A 26794-nucleotide genomic window follows, 5' to 3' on the forward strand; every position below is an offset into this window, starting at 1 on the left:
AAGATAAGTGATTTCAAGGAAAAAAAAGTCCACATCAGATTCTCAAGAATAGTGCAGAATGGATTCTGACCAATCGAGACTGCTGCAGAACAAGGTAGTACATGTACAAACAAGCAATACTTTGGTAATGTCCTACCTAAACAAACAGAGTGCTACATACTCTAAATGTTCTAATTTGGTTAATTCTCCATCTGTGGGATTGGTGTATACAAAGGTGCAATACCATTTCAGCACTACATTTCTCAGGTGAGAGTACCCTGGCAGATGCCCTCAGCAAGTCTACTGATTTATGTCATCCAGGCACATTACAAGCAGTCCTTCACAAGTGAGACATGTCACTAGTAGATCTATTTACTTCACCCTCAAACAGTCAGTGCCAGATGTTCTGTTCCAGGATTCATTGGAGCAAGTCACATGACGATGCCTTCCTTTATCATTGGGTGCGCCCTGTTTCCTCTTATCACAGTGGTATTGAAGTTATGGGCAAGTCTCTGGTAACCATGGTTTGCTTCAATTCTGTACTTGGCTTGGTGCAGTTTGAGCAGTTACCTCAGATTACTGTACCAACCAGACATTGTCACCATGCACAACAGTTAGGTGACACATCTGGCCTCGATCACTGAAACTGTCTGCTTGGAGAGTATTCCACTAACGTAGCTTCTGCTCACCATCCATAAAGTTATTGAGGCGGCACACAGATGTATCTACTTGGTGATCTTATGACTACAAGCGCAATAAATTTCTGTTGTTCCTCTCTTCTCAAGGGGTTTCTCTAGTCCAAGCCTAAATACAGTAGGTTCTTCAGTGTCTGCTGTCTTTTTCTGATAAGGGACTCTCCCTTTCTTGGCTTAAGTGTTATCTTACATAATAGTTCTAGAAGTTTCCAACTGATTCACTGTACCAGCGCAAATAGCCCATTTGTGTGAGTTCACAGGTGACCACTCAAAGAACTACAGTTGCAGGTATGCAACCTGTCCTTTCCTCTTTCCCTCCCTCCTTTCTATTTGTCTTCCATTTATAGAAAACTTGTGGGAGACTGAAATATGTAAGAAATTGAAGCCACAATAACACTTGGTTGTACATCTAGGGCCAGGGAATTGTTTCCTTAATATGCTTCTTAGGTGCCTTATACACTGAGATGGTTTGAATATCTCTGATATGGAAATATTTGCCTTGGCGTTGAGTTTCATATGTGGCATTTGCACCATGCTAATTATGGTTTACTTACTTCTTAATCTTGTTAATACAAAAATGTTCAAAAATTGAATCATATTCTTGCTAGTCATGTTTTTAAAGTACTGTCGAAAGATGCAAGCTGTTTGTTTTTTTAATATTGGGCCAAGGTTTGAATTGTGAGAGCTCTAATCTTTGCTTATTTTGGATGTGTCTGATGCTTAGATCTATGTTTGGAGAAATATAATTGAGTCTTAATTTCTCTTAAAGCTTCATAGTGAAAAAAAAGAAAAAAAATCTCCCCTGATTGAATCTACAGCCAACATGGATAATAATCAGTCTCAAAAACCATTTAAAAAGTGAGTAGATGAAGTAACCTTAACACTTTAGGTTGATGGGGTGGTTTGAAATGGGAAAGGGTTAAACTGGAGTGTACTTGGGGAATGATAGAAGGGAGCAGATGTAGGTGTAACCTCACCTGAATCCATGTTTGTTGCTACTACTTCAGCTTGCTTAGTTGTCTATTTTTCAAAAATGGTAATGAGATATTTACTGTTTCAAAAATACAGCAAAGAGACCTTGATCATTGAGCAGGAAAAGAATGCATCAAACATTGAGTCTCTAGAACAAGAAAAAGCTGATGAAGAGGAGGAAGGAAAGAAAGATGAGTCCAGTTGCTCTAGTGAAGAAGAGGATGAGGAGGACTCAGAATCTGAACCAGAAACAGGTAATACAGAACATGTATTTCACTCTGCCACTTCATTTAAATTCATCTTAGTTTAATCAACTATTGTAAGATAAATTACTAGCTTAACTACCTCTCGCTTGTTTTTTTCTTATGTTTCATTGTGTCTTGAAATGTGAGTTTATGAGCATGTCCAAGGAGCAGTTTATGGTAGTAAGGAAGTTGTTTTTACTTGTATAGCAACCATCAAATAGATAAATTAGTCACCAACAAGTTTATGGGCTCTAGTACTACTCTGGCTTGGAGTTAACTAATAATTTAACTTCTGTCACATGTAGTAACCGAAATGGTTGCTGACCAGCTGGCCTGCCAACTTTAAGTCTGAGGATCTGTATGCTCAGAACAACTGAACAGGGTCGTAGGCATATTGGTAGACACATTCACTGGCTACTGATTTGTTTCCAGTCACAATTCAAGGTACTAGTCATGACCTATAAAGCCCTTCACAGCTTAGGTCCAGACTGTTTGAAAGGCCATATCTCCCCATATGAACCTGCTAGAGTTTTAAGATCATCAGGAGAAGGCTTTCTCTCAATCACCTGGTGAGGACATGAGAGAGAGCCTTTTCAGTGGCTGCTCCCACCCTCTGGAACTCACTTCCATAGGAGGCTAGGCTGGCCCCCTCCCTGCTTTTTTTTCACCAGCAGGCAAAACATTCTTAGGTACATTTTCTTGATCAGTTTTATAGTATTCTATATGAATGTGTTTTAAAATTATTTTGAACTTTTTGAGCCCTGGTGGCACAGTGGTTAAATGCCTGTACTGCAGCCACTCACTCACAAACCATAAGGTTGCGAGTTCAATACCAGCAAAAGGGCTCAAGTTCGATTCAGACTTACATCCTTCTGAGGTCACTAAAATGAGTACCCAGCTTGTAGGGGCAGTTAGCGTACACTTTGTAAACTGCTTAGGGAGTGCTTACGTGCACTGATAGGCAGTATAGAAATGTACTTGCTATTGCTATTGTAAACATTTTAATATGTTATGGGAGCCACCTTGGGTCCCAGCCTGGGAGAAAGGCAGCATAGTACATCGGTAAGTGGTATAGAAATGTAATTGATATTGCATATAAATAAAGTCAAAATAAAATAAATATTATTTCCATACAGTAGAAGATACAAAATAGGAAGAATGGTATCTATTTGTGAGAGAAACAAGGATTACACAAATTGTCACGCAGACTGAGAAGGCAGCAAATTTGTAGCACAAGCTGAATTCCTTTAAAGAGTAAATACATATATATTATTCTAAAAGTTGTGACTGTTGTTTCTTAGGATTGAAATCATAATCACTTAGGGTCCAAAGCAGCTAGAAGAGTAAGTGAGCAGTGATAGTGCTGCCTTAGGAACTCTTGTGCTGAATGTATTGAGCAGATTGGAAAAAGGGAATATGTGCTTGGAAGGACTGTTCAGTTCACTTGGAAAGAGAGTGTACACCCATTTTGGAAGATAGTGGTGACCTGAATACCTGTTTCTCCAAGTAAGAGGACAGATTATTTCCAGTTCACTGAAAGCAGTCCAAAAATGGCAATTCAAAATAAATTATATACATACCATGGCCCGGAACAGACAGGCCTTTGCTGCCCCCTCATCACATGTGAGGGTTGCCTGGTTGGTGGAGCGCCCACATTCCTGGCAACCATTGCATGTGATGAGGGCGCCACAGCTGTGACGCGGCCACTAGACAGGACGTGTAACGGTGACGTTGCAGCTGCGCTGCTTCCAGACAGGGCGCCGCAGCTGTGATGTCACCACGCCGGGTCTGGTGCTTTGCGGTGTCGCAGCAGCGCTGCAAAAAGGAGCTGCTTCCGGGTGCTCCTTTTTTGCTCCACAGCAGCACCATGCAATTTGGTTGCTACGGCGCTCCTGCAGAGCGAAGAGAGGTGCCGGGGAGGCACCTCTTTCTGATGGTCTGTACCCTGCCCATATATAATAAATTGCTTAGATGAACTACATAGAAAATCCTTAAGTACTGAATTCATTAGAATCAATATATATATATATATATATATAGAGAGAGAGAGAGAGAGAGAGAGAGAGAGAGAGAGAGAACGAGAGAGCGTGCATATGTGTATGTGTATGTGTTTAAAATCTGGAAGATGAGGGAAATATATGAATTGACCCTGCAGAGCTCTGAAAGCGAGTTTGGTAGCAACAGTGTGATTGCACAACAGAGACTTCTGTCTTTCTTCCTCTCTCCCTGTTCTCCTATGTTTTTATAGTGATACACACTGAAGGTTAATTTTAAATTAATGACTCAAAGGATGAACCCTTATCATGCTTAAATAGCATACTGTAAACGGGAGGGTCATGCTTTAATATATCCCAATGATTTCTACAAATGGCTTAAAGTTTCAGACTTTTCATTTCAGTGTTTCTTGAGTTACATGACTCTCATTACTGTTTTTTTTTCTTTTTTTGCTACTATGTAGTCTTGTGCCAGGAAAATATGACTGTGACACAAGAATTAATTTATGTAAACTTGGAGGTTTTTAAATATCAACAAGGCTTTCATCATACTTTATTTGGCATGCTAGAGAACTTAGGCTTTTCCCTGGAGCTGAATCTCTGTGTTCCAAATTTGTACTTGCCCTCCTTTCCCATTGCTTGTTTTAAAGTGGATTCACAATTAAATGTTGGATACTTGAAAAAAAGATTCTACTTTAATTAGGCCTGTTCTGGCATATGCTTGTGTGATACAAAGTTTCACATTTCAGTGAAAGCAATTTTGAGTGAATTGAGAAAAACTGAAGGGTTAAGATACTTTATTTTCCTTATCCTAGTGAAGGAGCCAACAAATTACTGTTTAGTTTCCTGGAAAATTGTGTTAGTACAATTATCAAAGTGCAACTCAGAATATCCTTTTCAAACAGACAGTGGAGAAGACTCATCACTCTCCACATCCATCTTTTCCCCTACCTAGGTCGTGTGTTTTAATAGAAAGGTAGGGTAAAACATATCAAAATACATATGCAGAGCAGTGGGTGGGTTCACAAATTATCCGTTTCCATACCTTATCAACTCTTTAGTGAGACTGATATGTGCAAGTGCATGGATTTTCCCCATAATTTGTAAGCAGTTATTATTTGTACAGCTACAGTGTTTGCTCCCATTCTGAGCTCTTAAAAGCTCAGGAAATACTGTATAATCTGTGACTCATATCAGGGTGTCCTTAGCTGATGAAGTGAAGTGAGTAACTACAAGGCAAAAGATTGTTTTTTCCATGGCTTATGCTCCTTCTGTCCAGCTTAGATAGGTTCACCCTGTGGCAGCATTACATGACTGATTCTTCCTCTGTCCTGCTTAGATAGGCTTACTTTGTGCCAACATTATTATCTTTTTAGCACCAGCAAGTTTTTTCCAGGCTTCTTAGAGCTTGTCATAATGCTTTTATATCTTTGCACTGTTTTACCCTTGCTGCTGGTTTTACTTTAAGGTTTTGTATGTTGGCATCCTTTTATTGCAGGTTGAGAACCTTTTATCTCCTTGGGATCAGAAATCTTTTGTATTTTGGGTTTTTATTTTGTTTTGTTTTTTGGAATGCCTTTTTTGCATATACACAATTCATGGTACACGATGTAAGTAGTGTGGTTTGAGCTGCATTCACAAGACTAGAGAGAGAGGCAGAGGGAGATAGACTTGAGGATCTGTGAATTGGTGGGAATCCACATACAGTGCACCCTTCCCCTTACGCAGGGATCCATTCTGCATCCCCACGTGTAAGGGGAAATCAACGTATGCTAAAGCCTCATAGGAACTAATGGGGATCGTGCCTGTGGTGCACGGTGGTGTGTGGGCGCATGTGTGCGTGAACGCCACAAGCACACACCTCATTACTTGTTCCGGGATGCTCAAGGGGCTCTTCTGGCACGGCTTTCAGCGTATGCTGAAAGCCATGTATGATGCACCCACGTAAAATGCAGGCACGCTGTATAGTGCTCTGCACAAATCCACACTTCCCACCATTTGACAGATCCTCATGACTCTCTCATGCCTCATCTCTCTCTCTAGTTTTGTGTCTTGTTGGTTTACTACTTGTGCTGTGTATGAAATGCAGTGCTAGAGAAAGACTAAAGATCTAAGAGACGAATGAGCAGGAGCACTGCATCACTGCCTTGAAGGCCAAAGTGGGAAGCTGGCAGCAGAAAGGTGTTTTGTTTTTGTTTTTTAGGTTTTTGGATTTTAGATTTTAGGATTAGGGATGGTTAACCTGACTTGGTTTTGTCATTCAAAATCTAGTTCATCTTAACAAAAGTAGATCCATTGGGTAAATTAAAATTAAATAACTTTATGTCTTAAACATATTTCCCTTAGATTCAATGGATATGGGGATTAAAAATTAGATTTAGGTCATCATGTCCTGTTTTACTATTGTTGTTTTAAAGTTACCTTGGATTATATACTGGTATATTTTTCTTCAGTACATGGCTAGAGAACCTTGATTTCCTGTCATATATGAGTCTAATATGGAATTTTGAGCACTTAGTACATTTTAGTCACCTGATATTGTGCGGCAAATGGTAAAAAATTTGCTGAATGTAATTTTATACTCATATCATTCAGCCCAGCTCTTAAGGGGGCTTTATAATAGTTCTTAACAAAATAAACATCTAATGAAACTATCATCCACTACACACATTAAATATGCCAAGTTCAGTAGAAAGGCTGAAGAAAAATAGCACTCTCTTGTTACTGCTTTGATTTATGTTTTTAAGAACTAATAAGAATTGAAAACTGCTATTTATGTTCAATCCTATTGAGTATTTTCTGGTGTACAAAGAACTGTTCACTTTTTTTTTTAATCAGTTTAATAACTAATTATGTTCAAAGCCTTGTTTCAACCTTTTATTCATTACATTGGGTGGAGAAACAAGTTGATGGTCACACAGCTGAAAAGTGGTTGTGCTGCATACTGGTAGTGGGAAGGGTTGGTACTGATTGTAGGTGGGGTTGGAGCTGATACTGGAGTTGGTTATAGAGACATGCTTCTTTTCTTCTGTGTTACCCTCATTGTCTCTCTCTTGTAATACTTTCCCTTGCTTATATCCACACCTTGGAAAGATAGATTTCAACATCATCACCCCCTTACCAATCCTAGGGGCCAGTCCCACTTGCATTTAAATCACTTTGGGCTTCAGATTGACACAGGGTCTCTGAATCGATTCAGGCCGATGTGTAGTTCCCACTATGAAAGCACATTATTTCATCATTCCATGAATTCATGTCTTTCTTGACACGATTGTCATTCCCACTTGATTTGTGCTGCTGTCAGTCAATTTACTTCAACTGTGGGGAGGAGGTGGTCTCTGTGCTCATGCTGCTCCTCTCCTCCTCCTTGGCGGGCAGCTGGAGCAGGTCCAGTGGGAATGGGTATCCTCCTCTTCCTCCTCCACATTCGCCACTGCTGCCCAATGGCTCTCAACAAGAGGAAGAGTGAGGCATATCCAAAGAAGGGGGAGCTTTGTCCTCCTTGTCAGTGAGGACATCGGGTCACCCTGGTTACGGGGTTGGACCCAAATTAAAAGGTTTGGGGCTCCGTCCCCTCCACACACCTATCAGTGTGTTCCTCCACTCTCACAACCATCATTTAAATTGAAAGACTGGGGAAATGACTCCAGGTCAGGGTGATCAGAGGTCATCCTCTTTTCCAAGAGCATGTCCTCCATTTGCACCTTCTGGCCAAGAGGAATTTCAAAGGATCCTCCGTTTGGAGCAGGACTAAGAAGCATGAATTGACATTTATATATGAATCCATTTAGTGCCGGAGTCCTTGCGCTCACATTTAAGGTCTCACATTGCATCACATGAGGTCACTGGGAGCCCGGTGGCAAGGGTTTTGGACCAATGAGGAACAACCAAGGGAGTGGGGAGAAAGAGAGAGGAGAGACGACTGAGAGAGAGAGAGAGAAACAGTGGGTTTCTTTTCCCAGCCAAACCTTCAACTCAAATGGTGGACCTGCCAGCAAAAATGTTGGACATCACACACACACACACACACACAAAAGTTAAAAACACAGATATAAATCCATGCTTCCTAATTATGCTCAGAATGGAGGACGGTTTGGTATTACTCCAGGACAGAAGGTTGGAATGTAAGAAGAGTCCTGGAAAGGAAGACGACCCTAAGGCAACTCTATCCCAGAGTTTTCTTGGCCAGTTTCTTCAAAGGAGGGTGTGTCATTGCCGTCCTCTGAGGCTGAGAGAGTGCCACTTGCCCAAGGTCACCTATTAGGTTTCCATGGCTCAGTGGGGATTCAAACCCTAGTCTCCAGAGTCCTAGTCCAATGCCCAAGGCACTACAGCCTGGCTCTCTACTCAGATGTAAATCCCCCTATTGCAGTGGCACATATTATGTGTGTGTGTTTATGTGTATGTGTATTATATAGGAACCAAGAGCTCACAGAGGGGGTTTCGCTAGGTAAGTGGGGATTTGAGCCTGAAAGCAGGCACACTGTATATGCCTTCAAAAGACACACTGATCTATGACAATCCCATGAATTTTATGGGTTTTTTTGTAGACAAGAAACACTCAGAGGTGGTTTGCAATTGCTTTCCTGTGAATATAGCCTACAACACATAGTATTCCCAGGCAGTGTTCTTACCATATATTGGCCAGGAAGGCTCTGCTTACCTTCCAAATTCAGATGGGTTCTGATGCCTTTAGGATATTTTGGCCATCTTGAAAAATAACTGTCAATTAGTTTAACCTGCGGATTATTTATTTACAGAAAAGAACAAACCTACAACAAATAATACAAATACCACTAGTGTGCAAGCTGCTCCTATAGCTGTGACAACACCGTCTGTTCCTACTGGTCAAGTGACACCTACATCTCCTGTCAAGAAGGTAAAATACAGTTTATTTCTGTTTTTCACGTTATAAAGAATTAGTTCTATATATGGTAATCATATATCGTACTATTAAAAACAATGCCCTATGGTCAGATTTGTGTCATTTTAAAAGTATAAAATTATTTCACACTCCTTTGAATGTTTATAAGTCTGGTTAAACAGTTGTTTAATGAATTGATATAAATCCTTTAGTTCTACTGAGAAGGATTATCACTTGTTTCAGGCTTGTGCTTTAATGTACCAAAAGTAGTGGATCAACCTGAAAGTTGTTTTAGGTGTGGATTTAAGTCCTTTGTCATGAATTCACTAGACTGTTTCAATCTATTTTCTTGTATGCAAAGTGAGAGTATAATTTATATGTTCAAAATAGAAACAAGTCACACCAGTATGTAGAAAGTATGTTGAAATAATTTGTTCAGGAATGACCCTGAAGAAAGGCACTATTAAAAATGTGTTTGCCAAACTTTTACTTATAGGGATGGTGCTGTGTCTGCTGCCAAACACACCCTCCTTTTTAAAGTACTTTGAAGAAATAATGCAGGATTAATACTGTAGTTTATGAGTGACTTGTTTGGAATGGGAGGAGGCTGTGCACATTTCTGTACTAGCATTCTTCATCTTGGACAGACCTTAACACTTGCCTCACACTGGTTGTTGGGGAAAATGCAAGCAGCATGAAGCTGCAAGATGCCATTGTAGCTGTGCCAGCTTACTTTTTTGAAGTGGAAACGCAAAAAAAGTAACTACACTTAGATGGAGAACAGTATAAATGAGAAGACAGTGTAAACCTATGCAATAATTATTAATAAAGTTTTCAAACAAATACATTCAAGAAGCAATTGCTGCATATAAGTTTATTTTTAGTGCTAAACAGCAACAAAAAAGGCTTTTTAAAAAACTTTAGCTGAATGAGTGTTGCATGGGGAGTCTTCTCCCCTGTTTCACACTATAGCTTCCTCTGCCTGTGCTCCTAAACCTTTCTTGACATCAGGAGAGGTCTTAGAAGTAGCAAAATGAAGCAGCAACAGCTTGCACAAGCAATTGCACACTGGTTGTATCTGCCTCTGTCAGGATATGGGCAAAATAATCTGTATCATATTCGGAGCCATTCCTGAAGACCTTGTACTTCTCAGAAGAAGTGAAAAGTAGCAGTAGGCTATAGTGGCAGAGCCCTGTTTTAAGAACAGATCTGGGCATGCAGCACTGACACAAGCAATTCTGGTACAGTGGAACCTTATTATACGCGGGGGATCCGTTCCGGATCCCTCCGTGTATAAAAAAATCCGCCTATGCTCGAGCCCCATTGTTTCCAATGGGGCTCGTGCGTGGCGGTGTGGCGGCGCGCGAGGCGCAACGGGTGCTCAAAGCTGCATATAAAAAGACCGCGTATGCGGAGACTCCACTGTATTTATAAAGACAAACATATATGGACACAGATACATTTCTAGCCTGCCATTGAAGAACCTATGACAAATAATTTTTGTTCATTTGAAATATACAGGGCACCCTTCCCTTACGCGGGGGATCCGTTCCAGACACACACACACACACACGGGAAATTCCGCAGATGCTCAAGCCCTATTTAAAACCATGGGGCTCGTGCACGTAGTGTGGAAGCCATGCGCACACGCCATTGGCTTTTATGCGTATGAAACAGGTGCACTGTACTACAGAACTCTATTGCTTTTCATTCCATTGCATATCTGAAATTTCTTACTATTTCATGGAGTGTTGGCTATTTTTATGGAAGGTTTTGGTTCTTGAAACACTTATTCTGATTTTCTACTTATCGGTTAGTCTTATACTATACAGTTTGCCTGCTCCTTCCATGTGCTTGCCTTCTGTAAAATTGAGCTCACATGGAAGGTAAGTCTCAATAGAAATAATGGGGCACATACCCTGGGAGTGCGCGCTCAAATATACAAATCAAATTGAATGGTGCACCTGCAAACCTCCTCTTTGGTTTCCCTTTGGAATGCCAGAAATGAGCAAGAATAGGTGCCAGATAGGCAGAACCATAATACATGGCCAAATCATAGCTGGCTTGATAGCACACATTTACTTTTTTAAGCAAGCTGTGAAATCCAGGCCCACAGTGATAGCACATTATCTGGTGAAATTGGTTAACTTCTGTAACTCTGGCTTGCGCTGTCTCTGTGTCTGTCTGTCTGTCTGTCTGTCTGTCTCTCTCTCTCTCTCTCTCTCTCTCTCTATATATATATATATATATATTGGTGAACATATTATTGCCTATTGCTTCTATTACTGTTTACCATGGTTTTTGTATATTACAGAGATGGGTTTTGTATTTGGGTAAGATGTTATTTGGGAATGTTCCATAATTGAACAATTAGTCCCTGCCTCCATTGAGAGTGTAGACCTTAAGGAGATAGCCTTGCTGTTCACATTCATTTGCTTTTTTGGATGCTTAATTAGTGAACTTGCAGGAAATTTTCCCTGCCACAACTCTAAAATGTGTCCTGTCTTTTTTTGTGTCACTGATTTTGCTTTCATTTTGCATTTTTATTTCCACTTTTTAGAGGGTTCTTTGCCTTGGCATCTATATACCTGAAAGCACCTTTCTGTAAGTGTGCTTATTGTGGCAGTAATGTGCTTTTCCAGCAAAGGAGGCGGAGGCATCCTCATCGCTCCAGTAGGCAGGAAGTACACCTCAAGGAAGTTACCAGCAGGAGGAACAACCCTCCATCTTCCAGTGTAGTTCCTGACTCTGCTCCAAATAGGCGAATCTCAGCCATATTCCTTGAATCAATCCAGTCTTTATTTGTCCAGTTACCTTCACTGTCTCTTTAACTCTTAAAAAAAAATTCTCCTTTCCACTGTTGCATTTCGCAGGCTAGAGCAAGCTATTGAGATGGTGAAAAGGAGCCCATGGAGGACAGTCCCAGCATGTATGGGGAAGAGAATCCCATTGTGTCTGCTTCTGGGATCAGGGAAACCCAATTCCATGCGGCTCTCAGCCACAAACAGAAGGCAGCCATAGCAGATGAGGGAGACTCCTCTTCCTTCAGCTGGGGGGGGGGGGGGGCACTGTAAAAGTAGGACCTGGAATGGGTCCAGAGGCAAAGTGACAAATGACTCTGAGGAGGGGCAAGTAAACTATTCACCCCCCACTTCATGCCAGAAAACTGTGTGGGCTGCTTGGACTCTTGCCCCTGGCTGAAGGCATTTATAGCCAGCGAGACAGCCATCATGAGTATGCTACCGGTGGCTCCCCAGCAGCATACCCCTGAACAGCTACTGAGAGGCAATTCACTGCTAAAGCAAGGAATCTCTGGGCCAGCCCCCCTAGAAGAAGTCTTCCTCCTAATTCCCTCCTCCCCTGATAGAAGTGGCATTTCCCCCATCTGAGTGGGGGATTTTTAGCCTTTGCCACAGGGGGCACGCCTTGGTAGACAAATGAGAACAAAATAGCATACACAGCAGTCCCAGAGAGAAGAGGAGGCAAGAAAAGGCAGCCATTAGTCCACCAGCAAGGGGGGCAAGGATGGGGGAACAGCAGTTAAGGGAAGGAAGGCGGAAGAGCATCCTTCGTCTGAGGAGGAGGAATATACTTCCCCCATTCCTTCGGATCTAGAGGAAGCTGAGCTATCAGGGGAGAAGGAGGATCCCGGTCTAGGAACTCCAACCTCAGCCAGACTCTTCCTGAGTGAAGCAATTAAGACAACATACTTGCCTGGCCCTTCAGACCAGGATAAGACTGAAGACAACAGCTTGCCACAGGGAAAAGAGGAGTCATCCAAACTGGAGCCCTCATCCCTAGAGATTCTCTTCACAGTTGACTTTATGAAAGTAGTTAGAGAGGAATGGTCCAAACTGACTGCTGTAAAGCCGTAAAGGTTGGTTTACAACCTTCCACAACAGGTGCTAGCAAAACTTCAAATTCCACATATGGATACCCTGTTTCAGCCCTAGTCTCTTCCTCCATATAAACTAAAGATGAAGAGGACATGCTAAGGGTGCCCAAGGAAAAGGGAGCTGATGCTGCCCTTAAGAGATCACATGAGGCATGTTCTCTTTCCATCAGAGCAGCATCAGCCATCTCAGTTTTTTCCAGAGCTAACTTTGTCTAGGCTAAGGGCCTATTTACAGAGATCCCTTTCGGAACATGAAGTTAAGGCAGAGCATCAACAAATGTGTCAAGGTAGCTGTCTTCTCAGCAGATGCCAGTCTGTATATCATGCAATTTACCGCCAGAGCGCAAGCAGCCTCTATTCCAGTTAGATGTCAGTTCTGATTTTAAAATTGGCTTGTCAATGCACATTCAAAACAGAAACTAGCCTCCTCTCCATTGGTGGGGGCAAACTCTTTGGGGAGTCCCTGGACCAAATACTAGTGAAGACCAATGACAAGAAGAAGGCACTGCCCTCTTCAGCCAAGAAAGAAACTTGTAGACTCCCTCAGAAAAGTCAGTCCTTTCGTGCATACAAACCCAGCTGGCACCTTTTGTGGAAGGAATGGTAGTCCCAGGGATTTGCCCGATCGTGTAACCCCAACTGTGCTACAACAGGAAAACAAGGAAGGAAGCCGCCACAAGCACAATTGTGTGACTGGATGGATGGGAGGAAGTCTTCAGGCATTCAGCAATATTTGGAAGGGAATCCAAAAGATCAGTGGGTTCTGTCCACCTGAAGAGATGGCTACGTTATACACTTCATGTGTCATCCTCACAACTTTTTCATTCCCTCCCCAAGGTCCATGAAAGAAGAGAAAAACCTACTTTGCTGGAGCCCATGCAGCACCTCCTCAATATCAGATCCATAGAAACAGTGCCATGTTTAGAAAAATCAAAAGGCTCTTTTTCCATCAGAACCATAGAAACAGTACCATCTTTAGAAAAATCAAAAGGCTCCTTTTTCATCTTTTTTATTGCTTAAAACCCCCCCACCAAGTCTTGGAGGGCAATCCTGCACCTGAAGAAGGTCAGCTGGTTTATACGGAAACAGGTTCAGAACAGAAACCCTCAAGATGATCCTGGAAATCTCTACAATGTTAGGTTTTTCTTGTGTCTGGATGTGACCGAAGCCTACTTACACACATGCTTCACCACAAATACCTATGCTTACTTCCTATAGAAGGCACTGCCATTCAGCTTCTTGTTCATCCTATGGATATTCACCAAGATAATGGAGGCAGCAGGGTATATACATGCATTTAGATAGATGTAGACCAGGCAGAGTGGTAACTATACCCAGAAGTATTTCGACTGATCACGTCAAAGTTCAGTCTACCTAGGTAGACTTGTTTGCCTCACCAGTCAAAATTCAGGCAGCAAGGTTTTTTAAAAATTCCAGTTACAAGGGGCGGAAAGGATAGATATACTGAACACAAAGTGGTCAGAGGGTCTCTTATGCATTCCTTCCATTATACCCAAGTGCCCCAGAAAAGTATAGATGGAAAGGGCAAAAATAATGCTAATAGTGCCACACAGGCCAAGGAGAACATGGTTCTTGGAAGTCATGAACCTATTCCAGAAACACTCCGCTACCAATAAGGGAGGATCTGCTCACACAAGGACAGGTGTGTCACCAGGACCCAGCAGTAGTCAACCAGCCTATATGAAAGTTGAGCAGAACATACTATTGAAGGGAGGGCATTGACCTACAAATACACATTTAGGGCATTAATACTATGGAATACAACTAAGAGTCTGAGCTTCCTTCAGAGGGGATTTGCCATTGCTGTCATCTGAGGCTGAGAGACTGACTTGCTCAAGGTCACCCAGTGGATTTTCATGGCCAAGCATTGCTATTTCATGGGAACCACTGAAAATGTCATGCAGTGCTTGCTGTCAAAAGTGATACAAAGCCAAGAGAACCGGATCATTTCTATTAAATACTGTGTATGTTATTTATTGCATTTTCATTCTTGATGGTTACCATCTACTTTAGGAAAGGGGTAGGTGAATCTATTTTCATTTTCTCACAGAATTATTTGAATTTATTAATGTATCAAAAACATGGAGTGGCTTCATGCACCACTTGGATTACTGTTTTTGAAATAGAGACTGGAACTACACTAACAGAATTCAAAGATAATCTGAACCCAGAAATATTTACTTATAAGGTATATTCACTTTTAGAGTTGTGCTTTTTATAAGAGTTTTTTTTAAAGAAAAAATTAAAGGTAACTTTTGGCAGTGGCTCTCTAGTCATAATCAACACGCTGCTGTTGTTGGTACAAGAAGGGTTGGATAAAGACCACTGGCTGAACACTATCCGCTATTTAGAGCAAGGAAGTTGTCTTTACACCCTTACACTGAGAGTTTCCTAAGAGCACCAATATTGATAAAATGTCCTACAAAATACAGGTACCTAAATTGGGATCTACACCTTGTCAGTGTGAGAAGAGTGCTGGATATTCCCTCGGGACCCAGTTGTAATCAAGTTGGATCCTCTCTTCTTTCCAAAAGTCAATTCAACCTTTCACAGATCACAAGAGATTGCTCTATCATTGTTCTGTCCTCTCCCTGCCAAGGAACTGAAAGAGTTATGCAATACACCCTCTATGTGTACAGGGCACTCAAGATATATATTAGCTGCTCAAAGCAGATCAGAGTATCTGATCACATATTTGTCTCATTCCATTCAGTGGAGAAGAAGGTCAATGCTGTCAAGATGGATAAGGATCTGTAGCAGTTTTATTATTAGAGACCCCACTGCCAGGGACGGTTATCATCCATTCCACACATAGCGCTGCTACTTCAGCTACCCTGTCCATGAATGCACCTATAATAGAGACCTGTAGAACAGCAACATGGGTTTCCCTATAAACATTTGTTCACCACTTCTTTTTGGAGGCCTTCTAATCAATGGAAGTCTCCTTCAGTAGACAGGTAATGCAGGCTGTAGTCACCAAATAGTCTGTCTGCCTCAGGTTACCCACCTGCAGGGAGGTGGCTGTGATATCTCTTACATGAGGATGTCTCTGCCTCCATTGCCAGAAAAAGAAACACCAGCCTTGGTGTGAGATGGTGTTTTTCGGCAATGCAGGCAGAGACAACCAATACCACCCTGAACAGAGGACCAAAGTCTCCTTCACAGAGGAGAGGGTAATTTCTTGGGTTACACCATTAGCTTTCAGCATTGAGCATGGGTTGTTTTTCTTAGCTACTCATTCTCTTCTTCCTTGAATGTTATATGTTGTAAAAGAATGTTAGAGGAGCTACATATTTAGCTGTATCATGGACTGTGAAATATGGAGGGTTGCTCCTCCTGATAGTAATTCCCTCAAAGTCAACTTCCTGTCTACTGAAGCCATGAGGAAGGAACAACTCACATGAGGGTGTCTCTGCCTGCATTGCTGAAAAACCCCATCTCATAGGTAAGACCAATGTTCCTTTTTCTCTGACACGTTCCATCTACTTGTTGATCTTGATGAAGACCACAAAGTCGACTCCTTCAAATTTTGTCAGACATTTGCTAAGCAGGTGTACTGTAATTGTTTCTTGCAGTTACATCACCTGTTATGGGAAATGTTACTTCGAATGGTGGAATATAAGCCAAAGAGTTAGACTATCTGCCTGACAACAATTTACTTCACTTGATAGCTAAATATGTTTCTGCTAGTTTCAGGGCTGATCATGCAAACCAAGAACATCTGCTTCCTTGCTGTTCCCAGCCTTAGAATTGGGTTTAATTACTTTGTTGTTTGTGGTTGACATAACAAAAGGTAATATTCAAAATTCTGCTAGTGCTACGGGATGTATGCTGCTTAACAGTACCAGACCAGATAGCTTTTTTCTCTCAACCTAAGAAGACATGCTACCAGAGTTTTCCACACTGAAAAAGCTTGCTCCAAATATCATTTTGAGTCTTCTGGCTCCAACGGATCCTCCCCTATTCTATCCCTATCCAGGATAAGATAAAGGAAGTACTCAAGTGTCCCTTGTCAGAAGTTGTATAAATGTCATTGAAGGACATATGAGGTACATTTTTGGAAACATGTAGTATTGTCAGTAAACTCTGCTGTTGGTCCCCCATATTGTTGCTTTTCAGATAAATACCAGCCAAGGCTTGCCTAATCCCTACTGCCTAAGATGCTTCTCTTTGTGGCCTTGGGTAATGGTATCTCGGGGAATCTGTACTATTGATATTTTTCTTGTTCACACTTTTATTCCTGGCAAAGATCATTTCTGTTTTTCAAGGACAGATCTTCTTATCATCATCTTGAATGGAATGACCCATAGCTGACGGATCCTAGAGACTGGGGACCCAAAAACAAACAAACAAAAACAAAAACCCTTGCACCACAAGTGTAGGTCCCTTTCACATTTCCATAATACTTATCTAGAATGCAGCAGTCCTTCCATTATAGTACCTAAGCTGCCTGATTCTGAGATTTAAATCTAAAATCTCCTGAATGACCCCTTGTCATCTTTTGCTCCCTCTGTCTGTCTCAGATGCAGTAGTATGGACCCAGTTCCTTTCCTCTCCCCCATGGTCTAATGAGGAGCAATGGCTCCTTTATGAAGCAAGTATCTGGCCTCGCTTGGAAATCCATCAGCCCCAGGTCCTAAATGTCTGGTGCAGTCAGACACCTCCATCTCAAATCAATAGTGATGCTTCTAGCACTACTTCAGCCAGCTTTATGTGCTGCAGATGGTATTTCATGTTTGGTGTGATTCATGTCCATACTTCTTCTGTCACATCACATTTAACTTGCTACTGTCCATGATCCTGGTTCCTCCTAACCATGGATCAAGGACGTTCCAGCCATTTGCATCTGCTTACTTCTTTGATGATTTGATTGTCTTGACTTTACTACCAGACAGTCTATGTGAAATGGGATAGGCTCATAAGCTTTCCAAAGAAAAATCATTTGAGACTTGAGTGGACATATTTTGTTCAGTTCTCTGTTCCCCAGTATCTGCACCAGTTCAGTGTCCATTGCACCTTGTCCTTGAATTCTTACTGGGGGCTGGGTTGATGTTACCAATGTGAGTTTATTTGACTATATGCTTTACCTACTATATTCTAGTTAAAGAGTTTTCATTATTTTATAACTCCATCAATAAGTTTGTTGAGTGGCTTGCTGAATTTATATATCCATTCAGATTGGGAGATTGGTTGGTTGTACTGAAAGATCTCATATTCCAACTGTTTCCTGTTCACATTAAATGCAGAATTTGGGGGTTGTAATTACTTTTCTGCATTGTACTATTCAAATGTTTGTCTTATGCATCTATTTTATTCCCACTGTATTCAGAAACAGGAGTAGTTCTCTAGCCAGATGTGGAATTTCTCTCCATGTTTTGTCTTGGTGGAATATAGTGCTGCTGGAATTTTCCTAGACCTTATCCTCCATTTGCCACCCTGTTGCTGAGTCGTGTCATTCACCCAAATATACAAGCAAAACACAAAGCTATATCACAAGTCACATGCAAGTGTCCTGTCACTGTTTGGATTGTTCAGATAATTCACCTCTGCTATCCAGTTGCTAACTTGTTCCCCTTAGATCCATTTTCATTTAACTTTGAATGGTCTTTGAGAGGGGGTCTTGGTCCTGTACTTGTATCAAGCTGCTGTGTGTGTGGACGCAGTCCTTTTTCTTTGCCCATCACCACAAGACAGACATCCAAGCTGGGCTAGAATGCACTGCTGTCTTCAGTTGAATGGCATCTAGCCTTCCACTAGTAAATCAGCTCACTAGTCACTCGTGTGTTATGTGTAAACACCATGATGACACAGGACCAATTTATCTATGGCTGTACAGTTGTTCCTCCAGATTCGCTGACTTCCTGTTCGCAGTCTTGCACTTCTGCAGATGGGAAGCTAGAAGGGACAAAATGGTGTGTGTGCCTGTGCATGGCAGCGCACCACCATTATGTACAATGGGTGTTTAAATATATTGCAGATTTCTGATTTGCGGGGGGGGGGGGAGGGTTCCAGAACGAGTCCCCTGCAAATTGAGAGGGACAACTGTAATTCTTTGAGAAGTTATTGATGCTTTCACAGCCTGTCTTCTATCCCCACTATTGGTGCCATAGGGTTGTTCCTTGGATTGATACATTTGTTTCTGAATAATGTCTTGCTCAGATGCAGAACTCATAGATGTCCTCAAATTGGATTTGTTGGCTCTTTTAGTTTCCTGTGCTCCCATTAACATACTAGCCTGAATCCTGTTGTTTCAGTTAAAGCATGGGTGCCCAACTTGGAAGGAGGTAGGGGCCAAAATTAAGGTCGGCTAGGTTGTTCGGGCCACCAATAGATTTAGGACAGTGAAATGTAGGACATTTAGAAGAAATGTAGGACATTCAAGCAAAATGGAGGACACAACCAAATCAAAGCTGGAAGCATATAAATATAAATCCATACTTCTTAGCCATGCTCAAAATGGAGGATATTGTGGAATCCCTCCTGGACAGGAAGACCGAGATGGGAGACATGTCCAGGAAAAGGAGGGAAAGTCTGGTCACCCTGCTAAGTGGCAGGCATCCCTTCCCTCCCTCCTTTATTTCTTTCCATGCTTGCTTCTTTCCTCCCTCCCTCCCTCCCTCCCTCTCTCCCTCCTTCCTTCCTTTCCTTCATTCTTTATTTCCTTGCTTCTCTTCCCTCCCTCCCTCCCTTCTTTTTTCTTTCCCTTCCTTCCTTCCTTCCTTCCTTCCTTCCTTCCTTCCTTCCTTCCTTTCCCTGCTCCCTCCCTCCCTCCTTTCTTCTTTCTTTTCTCCCTCCCTCCTTCCTTTACTTTGTTCTTTATTTCCTTGCTTCTCTTTCCTCCCTCCCTCCCTCCTTCCTTTCTTTCTTTCTTTCTTTCTTTCTTTCTTTCTTTCTTTCTTTCTTCACTTCCTTGATTCTTTCTTTCTTTCTTTCCTCCCTTCTTTCTTTCCTTCCTTCCTTCTTTCTAGAGGAGGAGGGGGATGGGGAAAGAGACAAGGACATCCGCACGCCGCATTGTCCTCCTCCTCCTCTGCCAAGTCGTTCGCCTTTGAGCGGCCTGCGGTTTTTGCCAGGTGGGTATCCTTGCCGACTCAGCAGAAAAGGAGGACAACATGCTGGGCAGGTGTCTTGGTCTCTTTCCCCCATCCTCTCTTGTCTTTTTCCCCCATCGCTGGGCGGGCAACCTTGAGAGGAGGAGGAGGACGGGGGTAAGAGACAAGACAACCCGTCCACCACATTGTCCTCTTCTGCCAAGCCGTTCATCTTTGAGTGGCAAAGCTGGTAAAAACCCCAGGCCACTCAAATGACATGGCAGAGGACAAGGAGGACAATGCGGTGGGGGGTTGCCTTGTCTCTTTTCCCCTCCTCCTCCTCTTCTGCTGAGTCGCTGACCTTTGAGCAGCCTGAGGGCTTTGTCAAGCGGGCAGCCTTACAAGGACAAGGATCCTGAATCCCAGGCCGCCCGGCAAAAAGGCACGGCGGTCTCCTCCTCCTCCTCTCCCATACACACCCCAGTGAAGACCCTGGGCCCCTTACCTTAATGGACCAAACCCCTGCCCTCTTTTGCTCTCTCTCCCTGCTCTCTCTCCCTGCCCTCCCGGTTCTACTCTGCCGTTTGCCATGGAAAAAGCTCCTCCCTCAGGGCCTCACTCCTTCTGGGGTGAGAGGAGCTGTAAGCCTGCCCCCAGAAAAAGCTCTCCTGGGAAGTCTGGGGGAAGACTCCATTGCTCCCATCCTCCAAAGCCCTGTGCAATCAGGGAGGACTCTGGGAGCCGGGACATCCTCTTCCTCCCAACTATTTGGTCCCAGGCCTCCAGAAATCCTTTGGCGGGCCACAAGTTCTGCACACCTGAGTTAAAGTATTGCTGATCCACTAAAGCAATTGTTTCAGTGTGCATCAGCATACAGGTGAAGCTTATTGAGTGAGTTTATTCTAGTTGGGACGAATCTAGTGGATTCAGGCCACAAATGGTTAACAAAGGATCATCTTCAGACAGCTATAATGCTACCTTTATTTTGTCATTTGAATTTCAGTCTTACAAAATTTTGCTATTTAAGATACCTTGAGTAACTCCATCAAAACATACATTTTGTCTCTACTTGAATTTCCCCCCACTCTATTTCTATTTGTTCTTTATTTGTGTTTTGTTTCCCTAGAGTAAGGTAAAAAACAGTTGTAGGTTTAACATTTATCACTTAGATAAAGCAGAGATAATCATTTATCAGAGAGGATGAAGCTCTCCCTAGGCATGAATGGTTTGTTTTAATTTATCTATTTTATTTATTAAATTTATATCCCTGCTTTCTTCATATATGGGACTCAAGGCGGCTCACAAATAAGGGCCACCTTGCTTCCTATAGTTATCTCTATTTCCTATAGTTATCATAGACAAAGTAACTCATTTCTTTTGTCAGGATCTGTTTCCATGTCTTCATACATTTTGATGTACAGTTAATCTGTCACTAAGATCAACTAGCTTTAAGATCTCCTTAGCACCTCATTCATTTATTGAGAACAGGGGGACCTACCATTATAATTACTTTAGCTGGTGGTTTTGTCAAGGTCTGTAGGTGGTTGATTGGCTATATTTGGCTTGATGTGTCACAAATTATGCGGTTATCCTTAATCTGGCCTGAGCTACCCTTTGCTGTGGGCAGATCAACAAAGCATAATTATTAAAATCAGAGGGGGAGGTAAGTGTGACTTATGTGCAAAATTATTATCACTTGCATTACATTACTGTACTATTCAGCCTTGGTGACCTATTCATAGCCTCTTAAAAAAACTACAAATAAAATCCCATAGGAATATGTATATCCAGGAATTGGCCAACTGATTATACTCTCCAATTTCAGAAAAGTATCCTTCTCCAGATAGGTAACAAGACAAGCAGTCCCTGAACAGATTGGTGCCACTCTATTCAAACAAATATTAATTTCCATATCTTTCAAGTACTGGATCAGGCTGCAGCACTCCAGTATTTCACTATCCAATTTGCCCATGCCCTTTTGAACTTGATCATCTAAGAATCCTTAATACATGCAGTACATGTGAAAGTGAAACCAAGTACCTGTTTCTCACTTGATTCTTCTTTCCCATACCTTTTCCCTTCCTTTCCATTTTTGTCATGTTTCCCCTATCCCTCCCCACCTCTCCTTCTTTCATTTGCTGCCTGAATATAGTGGTCTTGCCTCATAAGAAAAATGTTGAATTGGATTCCTTTTTAACTTCCTGCTTCACTAGTGAAAGTTATCCCTGGCTTTAATTCACATTTCCACATACATATGTTTTTAAGTCTCTGAACATGTGCTGTTTGTGGAATGAACTGACTGAAACAAAGACCAGCATTTGCTTCCTTTCAATCTTTGTATCTTTTTTATATGTCTTGTCCCAATTGGCTTTAGTATGACTTTCTTCCTCCTATCATGCCTGTGGCGGACTCTGTAGATCCTACATCATGGAGGCAGGGCTTACGTAAAACTGGCATTGTTCTAGTGCCCAGTAAAGGTGAAAAGTCTCTGGTGAGGGCTTTATGTGTGGTTCCCCCTCCCTACAACTGCTAAATAACAAGTGTTAATTCAGATGTTAACACTACAGTTGCATGGTTTTCAACAGTGTGTCTTCTTTGCATCTCATTGATAATGTGTAGTTTATAGTGCAATGTTTAAAGCTAACCATTGAAAAATTTATTATTTTTACTGGTTGTTCGGAATTTTTTTTTAATGAGGTCATTAACTTGCTGAGGAAATTGTGTGAGATTTTGCTTCCTTCTCCAGATGTACAAAACAAATCCATAAAAAATTAATTCTGAAATATTCCATGATGCATGGAATTATAGAATAAAAAACAATGAGGATTATAATGTCTTCCTTTTGTGACCTTTGTATAGTTTCACTTTCAGATGTGAACAAGCATCTATTACCATATAAAAACTCTTGTGTTTTTACAGGAGCAATGGTTTGCTTGTGCCCACCTCCTTGGCAGCCATGGTTGCCCTTAATGTGCATAATCTGAGACTGGATCATTGTCTTTACTGCCACAAAATACAGTGGTATGCAAGCTATTCTTTTGCTACCTCAGAGACTTTGACAATATATCTACCATTCTGGTCCCAGTGAGATATCCAGCTGTCCATATGTAATGGTTTAAATTATTTGGGTTTTACATACATATTATTTCTCGTAACTTTTTGTTGCCCCCTTTCTTTTGAGAAACACATGCCCTTTGGGAGGTACATTAAAATATTATACCTGTAGAAGACAACAGTCTTTTTCATGCCTATGCTTTTTGGGGAGAACATAGTGTGGGAGCTGTCATGTTTTAAAGGGGATTCCTTAAGGAGGCTTGTTAGAATCGAGCTTATTGGATCAGAGTGCAACTCTGGAAAAGAGCATTAACTACTGTGGACAGGCCATATGGCAGTTAAGCAAGAAGATTTGGAGGTAGTCTACTGTCGTAGCTGTGTAAGATTTCACTACAGTGGCTATGTAGAAGCAGAAGTAGAAATCATATAGCTTTAAACTATGCCTCACAACTAATAACCACTGTGTTGAGCATATGAATTAAATGAGGTAAAAAAAAATTCTAATGACTGGCTTTATTTGCTAGCACATAAAAATATTAGAAGTGGCTATGAATTTGGGGTAAGTTACTGATTTAATATGAAGGGTAAGAGAAAAGCCAAGACCCAGTACTTTCCCCCCTACAGCTAGAGTCCATGTTGGATAAAGAAGTTAGAAAATTAATTTATCAGCCTCCCAAATGTGGGACTTCACAAAGATCACGAAGGAGAAAACAGGGTTGCTTGCCTGTAACTGCTGTTCTCCAAGTGTCCTCTGTGCAGTTACACATCCTGCTACCTTTACCTTCCAGAGAAGTGCAATTTGTTCTAAAAATTATTCAGTTAGTGACTAGTCATGGTATCAAGGCAAGTGAATATAAAGACATGATTCCCCTGTTTCATGCACACATGTCAATGAGAAGGGCATAGGCAACTCTTGTCAAGGTTTTAGATTTTTTTCAAATTGTGGCCTGTGCATGCACACTCCCAAAGGTCTGACTGCACAGAGGACACCTGGAGAATAAGATTTACAGAAAAGCAACCCTGTGTTTTACAGTTCCCAAGTTCAACTAAGGTTTCTCCCAAAGAAGAAGAGAGAAAAGATGAGTCTCCTGCTTCATGGAGATTAGGTCTTCGAAAGACTGGCAGTTATGGGGCACTGGCAGAGATAACAGCTAGCAAAGAAACTCAGAAAGAGAAGGATTCAACAGGAGTTATGCGTTCAGCTTCAAGCCCTAGATTGTCTTCTTCATTAGACAACAAAGACAAGGTAACTTTTTTCAAAGCACACAACTTGATTAATTCATGGTTGGTGGCGGGTTAAGAACAGGACTGTGTATATTTAAAAATAAGAAAGACCCGATCTGAAGGTGCTGAACTCCATATGAAATGGTCACAGATCATGGAATAAAGTTTCTACCATTGGAATTATGAGGGCAGTTATGAACACATGTGCATACAGCTTGATTAAATCTCAGAGGTTCATGCAGTTGTTAGACATGTCCAGATGAGAGACCTCAGGAGAGAGGTACAACACTTCAGTGACCTATGTGTATCTTTCTATATTTATACCAGTGCTTTGCCACAGCCATTCTTGTAGCTTCAAGAATGATGCATTTTCCCCATTTAGCCAACTGGAGAATTTTTTTAGTTTGTGGTTGCAATAAGTACTAGACTTTTGCTGCTTTCATTATCGCAAGATAGTATCTTTTGGTGTCAACAGTAGGGACATGGCACATTTTGATTTCCCTAACACCTTGTCTTGGAAGCATAATTCTGTACAATTACCAGGCATGTTGATTGGTCTCTGTGTAATTTAGTTCACATTTGTCAAATACATATTTATTTACTTGAATACTAGAAGTTTTGTTTGATTTTCTTTACAGTGAAATCTGTACAGCATCAACGCTTCATTACTGAATGATGTTAACATCAACAATAAAGTCTAAAACTGGGGTGGGCAATGTTGTCCTGATACTAATTTCAAAAGTCCTTTGTAACCAATCAATTTGAGTCTCTGGCAGTAGCACTCTGTCCCTTCCCTACTAGCCAAATGAGCAGGAAGGAAAGGGATTGAATTCAGTAAAAAGAACAGATGACAGAAATGATACCACCTGTCCTGATTCTGGCTTTGCTCACTTGTCAACATGGGGATCCAAGGGAATCTCACAGTAAACAAACAACAACAACAATAATAATAACAATAATAATTTGCCATCCCATCCAAAAGATAAGAAAGTAGATGAGAGAACATTAAATGTGCTTCTTTTTAACAATGCACTTATTTTAATGTTACGTTGTGTTTAAATTAACCAATTCAAATTCTGAGACTCAATATGAAAAATAACAGGAACTGGGATCATGTATGGCCCTTAGATATTGTGGAATCATCTTTTCTAAAAATTGAAATTTAAACTAATTATGCTGAAACACAAATTGAAACCACTGTGGCTTTTTTAGGAGAAAGATACAAAAGCAACTAGACTTGCATATGTTGCACCTACAATACCAAGACGACTGGCCAGTACATCTGACATTGAGGAGAAAGAAAACAGGGATACATCAGCCAGTTTAATACGTGGTAGTGGTTCTTACACAAGAAGAAAATGGGAAGAAGATGCAAAGAAAAATACATCAAATGAAGGATCTTCACCACTAAACACAAGCTATCAAAGAAGGTAAATAGAACTGCAATATGAGGCCAGTTTATATTTTAAAAATTATTTGTACATACTCAAAATGTAAAGGAAGTTCTTAGCTATTTTAATTAAGCTCCATAGTAGATCATAGTTTTTGAAATATAAGCATTTTCAAATAGAAATTTAATAAATACAGTGGCCCCTTGGTATCTGCTGGGGATTGGTTCCATGGATACCAAAAATCTGTGGATGGTCAAGTCCCATTAAATACAGTGGCATTATAAAATGGAAAGGATAACATCAAGGTTTGCTTTGATAAATTTATAATTATTTGATAAAGAATCTGTGTATACGGATGGGGAACTGTAACAGTATTGGTGTCCTTCTGAAATGTTAGGTGTAGTTCATAATTTATTATAATTTTTAAACAATGGAAAATGCTGTACTTCACCATATTACATAGGTATATTCAGTGGTGGCTAAAAGGTCATCAATTCAGGGGGAGCCAGGAGGAAAGGAAGGCTCTTACACTTTCCTAGGCCCTTTGGCATCTTATTTTCAGAAAGGGTAATTAGGGAAACCTTACAAGGTCTATATTTATGATCCTTCATGCAACTTACATATTGGCTCTGAAGGCCAAGTTTTGTCATGGATAAAATGATTCTTCTTTCCATTGTAAGGGCCAGCATAATCTCTTTGATCTTGTTACATTGCATGATGGTAATTTATTATTATTTTTTAACCACTGCTAAGCAAGCAAGTTGGTAGATGCTTCATTGCAACTTTTCCTTGTAGTGGCAGCTTGAGTCTATTGACAGGAGCTCAGTAATGCATGTCGTATTTTTGCATCTATAGGAGCAGGAAGACACTGGACAATATTTTTTATTCTGTATGTTGTTGCTTGGTAACCTAAATATAGCTGCTTTGATTTGAACAAATGAAATGATCTAAGATTTCATTTGTGGCTTTTGTGTGGTATAGTATATTCTGTTTAGGGAAAATTACACCAGTAATTACACTTTGTATTTTGGTACCAAAGCAATAAGTTATAATGCTTTGCCTTGCAGAAGTATCCCCCCCACCAACTTTTCCACATTTTGTGTTAAGACCTGGAATTGAAGTGGGTTTAATTGGTATTGTTACCACTTGATGTACACAAGATACTGAACACTGTGAAGCTGCAAAATATTTGTATTGTGGCTCAAAAGTTAAGAAACATGCAGTTCATCATTCACCCCCACCATTCTTGTGAAATGCCTAAATAAGCTCTGATACAATCCCCTTCTCCAAGAAGTCACATACATAGCTGAATAGAATCCACCTGTGTGCATTTTCAGTGCTGCATGGTCTCAAAATAAATACACCTGTTTGTGAAAGGCTCTAGAGTTGGTTGAGAGCATATCAAAGTAAACAGCATCATGAAGGCCAA

General features: G+C 41.1%; 1 protein-coding gene across 6 annotated transcripts in view; it reads left to right on the forward strand.

Moving 5' to 3' along the window:
- Positions 1-26794, forward strand: part of PPP1R12A (protein phosphatase 1 regulatory subunit 12A) — a 152038-nt gene that overhangs the window by 78727 nt on the left and 46517 nt on the right. For 5 of the 6 annotated variants that reach the window (XM_089524040.1, XM_089524037.1, XM_089524039.1 and 2 more), the window contains exons 7-11: positions 1444-1532; positions 1743-1900; positions 8646-8764; positions 23784-23996; positions 25187-25404. In XM_089524040.1, the coding sequence (XP_089380166.1) occupies positions 1444-1532; positions 1743-1900; positions 8646-8764; positions 23784-23996; positions 25187-25404 (797 nt within the window). The remainder of the gene's footprint in view (positions 1-1443; positions 1533-1742; positions 1901-8645; positions 8765-23783; positions 23997-25186; positions 25405-26794) is intronic. The other variant, XM_089524041.1, reaches the window with a different exon arrangement.

The sequence above is a fragment of the Sceloporus occidentalis genome, unplaced genomic scaffold (genome assembly GCF_023333645.1).
Source record: "Sceloporus occidentalis isolate IW3139 unplaced genomic scaffold, rSceOcc1.0.p SCAF_5, whole genome shotgun sequence".
Classification (NCBI taxonomy): Eukaryota; Metazoa; Chordata; class Lepidosauria; order Squamata; family Phrynosomatidae; genus Sceloporus; species Sceloporus occidentalis.